Raw genomic sequence first — 10,483 nt, forward strand, 5'->3', positions numbered from 1 at the left:
GATGCAGAGCGATGTGACACTTTCCGCAAGGCAACGGATGATATGATGTGATGACGACCTTAAAAAACACAAGAGTTGGGACAATATCTCTCTTCATATTTAGTAACAGCTGTGACAGATCATCTATATTTGGATTTAGTACATGAACTCCTCAGCCTAGGGGCTTCCACGAAAAGGACAAATGTGCATCTATTGCAAACAGCTCAGGAGTTTGATCATATTAAATATTGATGCATACAATTTAAATATTTTATAGAAACTTTATGCTCCTATGTAAATTAGATAGTCATAGTTAATTAAGGATGCTTGTTGAAACTTTATATAGACATGTGACTTAGATATTTTCTTTACAACCAAATAACAAATACAGACACTCCTCCTTCAGGATGTCATTAATGATCATAAATGCCTTCAAAGATAACCAGCTGGATGTGACGCAAAGGGAGAAAGAAAAATGCTTAGTAATACGTAGTTGTGAAACATTTTAAATTAATGATTGATGACCAGAACTTTAGTAATTCATTCTCTTTCCACTGTATTTCCTAACACTTGTTCGACGCACTTTCAACTTCCCTCCTCATCTTTGACGTTGCTCGGAGGACAAATGCTTATAAAACCTGCCTTCGGTTATATCATATTATTACCGCTTTAATTTAAGCATCCGAAGCACCACTTTTAGATACATGATCTAAGAGACGTAACAAGGCAGACACATGAGATTCGTTCTCGAAAGAGGTTTGACCTCTTATGACCCGGAAGCTGACGCCAGCCAGACCCGAGCTGTTGGTTCCATCGGCGGAGTAAAGATGGCTGACCAAGGCGCCGCAGATCCTGGTAACAACAACAATAATACACCCGAGGCCTCTGAAGGAACTATTATTAAGGTTACAGTGAAAACCCCTAAAGACAAAGAAGAAATCGCCATCGCAGAAGATGCCTCTGTCACCCAGGTTTGTTGGTTTGGCCGCCGGCTGCTGCCGTGCTCTAACGTCAAGCCCCTGCCCACAGCTTCAGCTAGGAAGCTAACTAGTTAGCTCTGCTAGCATCTGTCGACACTCTTACCGGCGAACCGAGGGCGTTTTAAATTAAAAGGGTTGTGTGGAATGGGAGTACTACTGTTTAGATCGTTCGATGGTCGGTGATTTTGACGTATTTGACCTCCAGTAGAGAAATAAGACCACCCTAGTATTTGAAGTTGCTAACCGGTTAGCCCAGCTAACGGTAACACTTGGCTAGTTAGCAAGCTAGCTCGGTTTGCGTGATGAGCCACTGTTCGTTAACTCACTGTGTAGCCAAACAAGAGTCAGCTGGTGGCGGCGTTCTTGCTGTGGTTAATAATGCATTAAGTAACAACGGCCTTAAAGCGGCTTTGGGATATGTGATGTGTCCGTTTCGCTTTCATTTCCCATTTTTAGCTACAAAATGCTAAAGCTTGCATTTACTCTAGAACCTTCTCATTGCTGCCGCCGAGTCCTTCATCTTTCTGGGGAATATACACCGGTCTCAGTGCTGTCTCATGTTGGCTTGGCGACGTGTTGCAATGAAACCATAACGCAATCCTTGTAGCCAGAATGAAATCAGAGTTTGTTCATCTTATATTTCAGCCGCTTGCGTTGCTGCTGTGGGTGCTCCAGTAGCCATAGTCAGTGCTCTCATAGTTCACTGTTCTTATGTTAAATGTTCTGACTTTGAAGCATGTTTTGTCATCTTAATGTTCGTGTGACTTTATGTTTCCTACGTGGCTTAAAAGGCACACATATAATGCACCGACTTTTAAATAAAGCCCTTGTGGATAACATCTACATCCTTTGGAAATAAAATATGTGCAGAGAAAATGTAAATAATGTACATGAAGTGCAGCTATTAAGATGGATGGTTTATAGATGCGAAATGGTTTAAGATGATAATTTAAACACGTTTTTTTGTGTTTCAGTCTTCATGATATCCATATATATTCAAATGATTAAAACGAAAGGCAAACGATAAAAACCGAAAGCAACATAGACCACAACAAAGCAAGAATCAGTTCAGTCGAGCCCTGAGTTATTTGATGTGAGCTTCTATTGCAGCAACTGAAAGAAAGTCTATTCACACTTCATGTTCCGCTTTAATATTGGGATATACTTGCTCTTAATAACTCTTGTTACACACCACATCCACCAGATGACCAGTGAATACCACTGTCATCCTCTGTGATCTGTCCTATCTCTGCTCGCTTATTAAAAACGATATCTTAAAATAGTTGATCAAACATGTTTTCACTAAATGGTTAAAGCGTAAAGGTAAAATGGCAGATCTAGATTGCTAATAGGATAAGAGAGAGGCCTGTGGGGTGCAAGAAAACATAAAGAGATTAGAGCAGCACTGCTGAGGTGTAAATCTCTCGCTCTTAATTTTTCCTTTTCATTTCAAATGTTTCTCTCCTTTCTTTCCATTATTTTTTTCCAGTTTGCTGCCTCACTCATTGTATATTTTGTGCTGTCTCATAGTTCAAAGAAGAGATCTCGAGGCGGTTCAAAGCCAAACAGGACCAGTTGGTTCTGATTTTTGCAGGGAAGATCTTGAAGGACGGCGACAGCCTCAGCCAACACGGCATCAAAGACGGCCTGACAGTTCACCTAGTCATAAAGACAGCACACAAGTAAGGCTGCTATATTATACAGCGTATGTTTGTGCTAAGAACATTTTGTAGAGGCCCTCTAAGAAGGATCCGTTCATTTTGCGGCGTAATCGTATGTTCTGTTCACTGTGTTTTATTTAATGCACAATGAGCTCAACAGTATGACTAAATTTAATATGTCCTCAAATCGTCCCCTCAGGGCTGGAGATGGCGGTAGCACTTCAGCTTCTAGCTCAACCTCCACTCAAGCAGGCAGTGCCTCCACCTCTAGTCCAAGCACCAACCCCCCTTCTACAACAGGCTCCACTGGTTCTGCCCCACCACCCACACAAACGCCAAACATATTGAGTGAGTCCACCTGTGTGTCATCATTTCCATTTAAATAACTTAAACTGGTTCTTAAATACAGCGTGTCTTAACTGTTACGAATCACCTCTCCTGTCCTCCTTCAGCTGGCTTTGGTGACCTGGCTGGTCTGGCTGGACTGGGAATGGGCTCCTCTAACTTTATGGAACTGCAGCAGCAAATGCAGAGGCAGCTCATGTCCAACCCGGAGATGCTTTCTCAGATCATGGAGAACCCGCTGGTGCAGAACATGATGTCCAACCCAGACCTGATGCGACAGATGATCATGGCTAATCCTCAGATGCAGCAGCTGATGGAACGCAACCCTGAGATCTCCCACATGCTCAACAACCCTGAGCTCATGAGACAGGTAAAGGACAAGGAGGCGGACCACAGTAGATTAGTATCGCTTTTTTAGCCGGCCTGTTCAGGATTTGACAAACTCGGTTTAAATTAACCTTAACGAACTTGCTTTTTCTCCCCTTTTTATCACACGTCGCAGACAATGGAGCTAGCCAGGAACCCAGCCATGATGCAGGAAATGATGCGGAACCAGGACCGGGCTCTTAGCAACTTGGAGAGCATCCCGGGAGGTTACAATGCTTTGCGGAGGATGTACACAGACATCCAGGAACCCATGTTCAGCGCTGCCAGGGAACAGGTATGTGAGGAATGTTTACGGATCAAATCTTTGTTTATGTTTACACTGTTAGTTCTAGGTAGGGTTTATTTTCGCCTATTTTGTAACAGATTTGTGGCTTTATTTGCCAGGAAAGTTGCACCGTTAACATAGTATATTTTGATTGTTTTCGTGTTTCGAAATGTGTCTAAATACGTTTTTTCTTGTAGTTTGGTAGCAACCCGTTTTCAGCTCTTGGTGGAGGCTCTGACTCTGGCGTCCAGCCATCAAGGACAGAGAACCGGGAGCCCCTGCCTAATCCATGGGGGCCACCAAACTCTTCTAACCCCTCTGAGAGTGGAAGTGGTACCACAGGAAGTACTAGCACCACTGGGGGCACCAACCCCACTGTGTCCAACCCTCTCGGCATCAACCCTGGCAGTCTGGGAAATGGTAAGGCAGATCAGGTCACAAATCCTGATACAGCACCTTGTTTACGGTGCATCGCCGTGCTAACATCTTTTTTTGTTGCAGGCATGTTCAACAGCCCGGGCATGCAGAGCCTACTGCAGCAGATCTCGGAAAACCCTCAGCTGATGCAGAACATGCTGTCGGCTCCGTACATGCGCAGCATGATGCAGTCACTGGCTCAAAACCCAGAGTTAGCCTCCCAGGTAAAGAGTGGACTGCACTCACACATTTACGCCTGCTTATAGAATAGAATAGAAAAAGTACTTTATTTATAGCTTGTACACAAACATGCACAGACATCAAAATAATATACCATATATGACACTGTTCACCAAACACATTGTAGTGTAATTAGTACATTTTTGTGCTTTAAAGTTGTTATTCTGACCATGCACCACACATGCAGACGATAAAGAAGTGTTGAGTTGGTGTTGTTTTGCCAGTATCTCCTTAAGCCAATATACAGGGGGTCTTTTAGTCCCACATTTGTGATTTATTGTAATACAGAGTAAATAGCAGGTCTTTGGAGTATTGCAGTTAATTAATATTTCTCTTATTCATTTATTTGAGGCGTTTATTTATTAATTTTTTTATCTGCTGCAGCATATATGGTGTAAATGCCAACTTCACTGAGTAAGCAGCATAGCCTGGTGTGGAATGACTAATTACTTTGACCGTGTTTCTCTCTCTGTCCACCAGGTTTTGATGAATAATCCCTTGTTTGCTGGAAACCCACAGCTGCAGGAACAGTTCAGATCTCAGCTGCCTATTTTCCTGCAGCAGGTAAAACACACTCTTCAGTCCAGTAACTCAAAGGTTTTCTATGATTCTTTTCAGAAAGGCACAAAAAGCAGACCCAGGGTCAGTTCACTGTAACAAGCCTTGGTCCTGGTGTTACGAACTGACATGTATTGATTAAGACATGGTGATGGATCGAATAATTAAGCTCGATTTTTGTCTTGCTATGAAATGCATGCATTGAGATGCTGTATGTGCTTCAGATAAAATCTAGCTGTACTTTCATTTGTGCTATTTTTTCATAAACTGTATAGCCACGAGTTAATTGTTTGACTACCACAGGGCATACCAAACCCAAAAGTTCAAATTTAATGTTCAACAGATTGTCTCCCATTTGTATGACTGGTTATTTAATTGCTCCTTCTCTGTTGCATCTTGCAGATGCAGAACCCAGAGGCTCTGTCAGTGATGACCAATCCCCGCGCCATGCAAGCTCTAATGCAGATTCAACAGGGTCTACAGACACTGCAGACAGAAGCGCCAGGCCTCATGCCCAGGTATGCTCGCACACGCAGATAAAGACATGTCTTACTTTTTATGGAAGATATTATTTCAACTCTTTTTTTTTCTTTTGGCCCAGTTTGATGACAGGTGGAATTCCTGGCATACCCACAGGAGGGGGCATGCCCGCAGAGAACCCTGCCTCCTCGCCCAGCAGCGCTGGAACAAACACCGCCCAGCAGCAGCTGATGCAACAGATGCTCCAGATGTTTGCTGGAGGAGGTGGAGGAGGAAGTGCAACGGTATGCATCCCACACATATGTGCAGGAGTGATATTTTTCAAACCTCAATGATGCTTTTTTTTTTTGTTGTTGTTAAAGTCCCATTGATTTTGTCTCTCTAGACCCAGACCCCAGAGGTTCGGTTCCAGTCCCAGCTGGACCAGCTGAACGCCATGGGCTTCATCAACCGCGAGGCCAACCTGCAGGCCCTCATCGCTACTGGAGGAGACATCAACGCCGCTATCGAGAGACTGCTGGGCTCACAGCCCTCGTAAAGACATACAGTACATACTGATACACAGACACGCGCATACATACGTTCATACCTAACTTCATAAACACCCATCATCTGCAGAGAACCAAGAGAAAGTTAAGTGTATTGTCCCAAACTTTACAGAAGAAACTTGGGCAGGATCTGTAAGACCCTCACTCTACATCAGATCATTCCCTACTCCCCATATTTTTTTGGCATCGAGGCGGACTGAACCACTCTCACCTGGAAGGGTGTTCTGGTGCAGAGAAAAGGAGCAGAAACCTCTCCTGAAAAGGGATTCCCAACCATTTTCTTCATTCGTTGTTTTCTTCACATAAGGCCGGAGTCAAAGTGTTGCAGTCAAACTTTTAAATGATACAGATTAAACCCGTGTGATGTGATCGGCAGTCACCTCTGTTTACTGCACGGCTGCTGCGAGGCAGTTTGTTGGTATTTAACTGGCGAAGTGATACATGATTTTGTGGTATACCGATGGTAGTCCTGAACATGAGCAGGAAGATATCCATACAGATGTTCACCCCCACCCACCCACCTCATTCTTGAGACCCTACATAAAAAGCTGTTTTTGCCCAACAGCTTTCACTATTTATTGCAAGCGCTTAAGGAAATGACGTCCTCCACACTTCCCTAGTTGTAATTTGTCATTCCAGGTGAAAGTGCCCGCTCACAGGTGCACAGTGTCTTCTCCTACTGAGGCACCATCGCTGTGCCTGCTGTCCTCCACTGCCCAATAAGAGCATCGCCAGACGATAACATCCTCACTCAGTGGCTTAATTAGAAACCCCCCCGTCCCCTCCCAAATTTCACACAGCATCATTCAGATCTTTAACCATAATCAAATATCACATTACAGCAGCTCTAAAGCAGGGGGCGCTGTTTGAATGAATATGAATGAAACAAACAAGCTTTCCTTTTATTTTAATCTGATTATTCATTATATTTTATTTTTTCCTTTTTTTTTTGTTTTGTTTTTCGAGGTGCAGTTAGTACCTAGAGATAATAAAGATTTGTCTCTTATTAAATAAATGTGGAAATCAAATGAGTAAAATAAATTAATAACTGAAAGGCTTTACAAACAATTCCAGTATGGTGGCACCGTACGTTTATCAAATCAACTTCTAGGTTGTCTCTCTTTATTTTATTTTTTTTTTCTTCTTCCTTTCAAAGATCTCAGCATTGTAGTTGTGGTAACCTTGGCAACTGCTTCTATAGCTTTGCTTTGTCTGTTGACCTCAGCTGGAAAGAAAAAAAAAAATCCATCTCCAAATTGAACATGTTGGAACTAACTTTTAACAGTACTGTACTAAAAAATGAATAAAACATGGTCAAAAACAGTTGGTGTTGGGTGAGACTTCTGGTCGTAAGATGTGCTAAAAAAAATATAATGTTGATCCGGGACATGTTGCATAGAAGGTTTAGAGTTGAAGGTATTTTTGAGTACAGTTAAGCAAAAAGTGCGAACACAGATTCTCTCTTCAAAAAGTCCTGAAGTGGGTGTAAATTAGTATCAGTTATACATTATGTTTACGGTAAAGTTTGCTCACACAAAGGCATAAATTTAATAAGTGACAGGTTATGTTAACCCTGGTTTAGTTTTTATTTTTTTTATTTAAATCAACCTGCCTTTAAATATTGTATCAATCTTTTCCAGTAGAAGTTCTAAATCTTGAAAGTATAAGTAAATGGTGATGTCCCCTGATATTATGATGTCAGCCTGTACTGTGAGTGTGCCTTCATCTACACTGTTAACTTTTTAGGTGTTGCACTAAACGTTAAAACTCGACTCAATCAAACGCTGACGTTATCATTACAGCACCAGGTCAAATCAAAGGCCTCGCTCAAAGTGGGGGAAATGGCGACTTGTTTGTTCACGCGGATCCACCTGCTAGGTGAGGTCTGTTGTCATACAAATGATCGAAGTCAACATAGCGTGGCAAAGGGTGGAGTCTGATGACTTACCCGTAAGTGGTTCTACCTGTTCCACCTGCTCTCCTCCCCACCCCACAGCTCTCCTTCGGGTGTCAGCTGATGAGCGGTTCCTTCCTGGCCGCCTGTCCACTATCAGGTGCCTTACCCGTATCCACCGGTGAAGAAGGAAGCAGCTCAACCTGTTCTCTTTCCTCCTTCCATTTTCACCTCTTTCTCCGCACTGGAGGAGTGAGGCTGTTCGCTCTCCGTCTCCCTTCTTTTTTTTCCCCTTTTCTTTTCTTCTTTGTCTTACTTTCTTTACTCTGAGGACTGACGTTGAAAGTGGCTCCGGGATATTTGCTGAGTGAAACGGGAAGCCTTCGCCGCTGGGATCACCATGGGGTCTGATGACTCGTACAATTTCGTCTTTAAAGGTGAGTTGTGTTTACTTAAGCTGTGATTGTGTAGGGGGCGGTTGAAGCCTCGAGCGTGTGTCGCTGGCTGTTGGTAGAGTCTGAAGCAAGCAGGTGCAGCTTTGCCTGTGGCTTCTCAGTGCAATTTCCAGGGAAGAGAGGGGAGCAGGAAAAGGAGGAAGTGATTGCGTTCTATCCGTTTGGCTGTAAACTGTTTGACCTTTATCCTGTTGGGCAAACACACGGTTGTTTATTCTGCCACCAAATTGTTACATGGTGGTTAATTCTCGTGTAAGAAATGTTTTGCCTTTGATTTCCCATTCCATTCATTCTTGACTAAAGTCAGCCAGAAGGTAGATCTGCCACGTTAGTGTGATGTCACACTGTCTGCTGAATGTGACAGAGAGTCTACACATACCGAACGAGGTGAAGGTTATCTGATCATCAGATAGCCACGGTTTCGGCCGGTTAACAAGTATATACGCATTCCTTAAAGTGCCCTAAAATACGCTTTGACCCAAATCTAACCGGGCGTTCGGGTAAATAATTAATCTGCTCTGTTTTGTCCTGCCTAGTGGTTTTGATAGGGGAGTCCGGCGTGGGGAAGAGCAACCTCCTGTCCCGCTTCACCAAGAACGAGTTCAACCACGACAGCCGCACCACCATTGGGGTCGAGTTCAGCACAAGGACGGTCCAGCTGGAGAACTTCACCATCAAGGCTCAAATCTGGGATACGGCGGGACTGGAGCGCTACAGGGCCATCACCTCGGCGTGGGTACCCCACACTCGCACGTCCACTGTATTTAAAATAAAACATGCAAGGATTTGCAGAGAATCCACTCACACGTCTGTGCCAGTTTAAGCAACTGGTTTTAGTTCATGTGATTAGCACAACTTCCTGCTCTTCACACATTACGATGATTACTTCCTGTCTGAACGTGACATCCGACTCATTGTGTGTTTGTTCTCTCGCCTGGTGGACTCAGGTATTACAGGGGAGCAGTCGGAGCGCTGCTGGTCTACGACATTAGCAAACACCTGACCTACGAGAGTGCAGAGCGGTGGCTGAAGGAGCTGTACGACCACGCGGACCCTCACATCGTGGTGATGCTGGTGGGAAACAAGTCGGACCTGGAGAACCTCAGGACCGTCCCCTCGGACGAGGCCAAAGACTTCGCAGGTCAGTAAAGACGGTGCTTGTCTTACATGCTTTTTGAATACGTCGGTGCGCTCGGTGACTGTCAGAGCCGCACCGTGAAAGGTAAGTGATATAAATATTTGTGTGTGAGTGTATTAATAAGTGTGTTATTTCAGTGAAGCCTCTTTTGTTTTCTTTTTTGAACCACAATCTCTTGTCATGTGTGTCCTTCGCCACTTAAAGTTGACTATGATTTCTTTATCTTAACCCCCTAACCTAGAGAAGAGAGGTCTTATGTACATGGAGACATCTGCGCTGGACTCCACCAACGTTGAAGCTGCTTTTAACGAAGTTCTAACAGGTACCAGTGTGCAGAAAAACGCACATCTTTCGTTTAGGCTATTTTCTGTGCTGCTGCTGCTGCTGCTCAAAATACAAGCGCAACCCCTGTTTTCTCTCCATTTTCTCCAGCGATCCATAAAAAAGTGGCCAGCAGAGAGGTGACCCGTGGCTCCATCAGTGCCGTGACCCTGTCCAGCCCCATCGGGCCGACCAGCGAGGCGAAGGAGGAGAGCAAAGGCTGCTGCAAGAGCGCCTGAGAGACTGCCGCCCCCGCCGCCCCCTCCATTAAGATTTCCTCTGTCTGTGTTGAGCCAACATCACGCTCGGCCGCCATTCAAGCCCCGGCGTGTCTTTGTTCGCACAGAGTCTGAAGAGAGAGGCACCTGCTTGACACTTGAGCAGTCAATGTCCAAACGGAAAAGCTGTACAGTATAATCCAGGTGACGCAAAAAAAAAAAAAAAGAAATTGAGTAAAAACACATTTTGTACACGATGTTTGTTGTTGGTGGCTGGTGTGCAATCTCTGAAATATATTGTTTGTTTCTTTTTACCTTCATGTTTTTATAGCTACTGCTTTTATAAAGGAATGCGCAGGGATTTACTTGGAATAAATTATTTATGTTATTTTGTTTGTATGTATTTACCACACCAAAAAAAACAAAACACAAATTTAGTTACTTACATGACATTTATACTACGTCTCATACGTCTAATTTACGTGCTATTAGATTGTTTAATTTGTTAAAATCCCCCCCCCCCAAAAAAAAAAATCTTCCAGATCACATGCGATAATGAAGCTGCTTCATTGGGGGTCACGAGAAAAAGACTTTGAC

At 43.8% G+C, this 10,483-nt stretch overlaps 2 protein-coding genes across 3 annotated transcripts; both read left to right on the forward strand.

The window, feature by feature from the left end:
• The first annotated feature begins 761 nt into the window (after positions 1-761).
• LOC125019581 (ubiquilin-4-like) lies at positions 762-7,183 on the forward strand. Of its 2 annotated transcripts, XM_047604431.1 has the most exons (11): positions 763-950; positions 2,490-2,641; positions 2,820-2,968; positions 3,073-3,335; positions 3,468-3,626; positions 3,815-4,037; positions 4,119-4,258; positions 4,755-4,838; positions 5,235-5,350; positions 5,434-5,596; positions 5,698-7,183. In XM_047604431.1, the coding sequence occupies exons 1-11, from the start codon at positions 807-809 to the stop codon at positions 5,848-5,850; spliced, it is 1,746 nt and encodes a 581-aa protein (XP_047460387.1). In that variant the 5' UTR covers positions 763-806; the 3' UTR covers positions 5,851-7,183. The 2 variants fall into 2 exon arrangements, with proteins under 2 accessions (XP_047460386.1, XP_047460387.1); XM_047604430.1 differs by having other exon boundaries at positions 762-950; positions 3,815-4,258.
• Positions 7,184-7,690: 507 nt separating this feature from the next.
• LOC125019585 (ras-related protein Rab-25-like) lies at positions 7,691-10,274 on the forward strand. The gene is made up of 5 exons (XM_047604434.1): positions 7,691-8,191; positions 8,746-8,941; positions 9,157-9,350; positions 9,589-9,669; positions 9,780-10,274. The coding sequence occupies exons 1-5, from the start codon at positions 8,155-8,157 to the stop codon at positions 9,905-9,907; spliced, it is 636 nt and encodes a 211-aa protein (XP_047460390.1). The 5' UTR covers positions 7,691-8,154; the 3' UTR covers positions 9,908-10,274.
• Positions 10,275-10,483: the final 209 nt, after the last annotated feature.

This window comes from Mugil cephalus, chromosome 14 (genome assembly GCF_022458985.1).
Source record: "Mugil cephalus isolate CIBA_MC_2020 chromosome 14, CIBA_Mcephalus_1.1, whole genome shotgun sequence".
Lineage (NCBI taxonomy): Eukaryota > Metazoa > Chordata > Actinopteri > Mugiliformes > Mugilidae > Mugil > Mugil cephalus.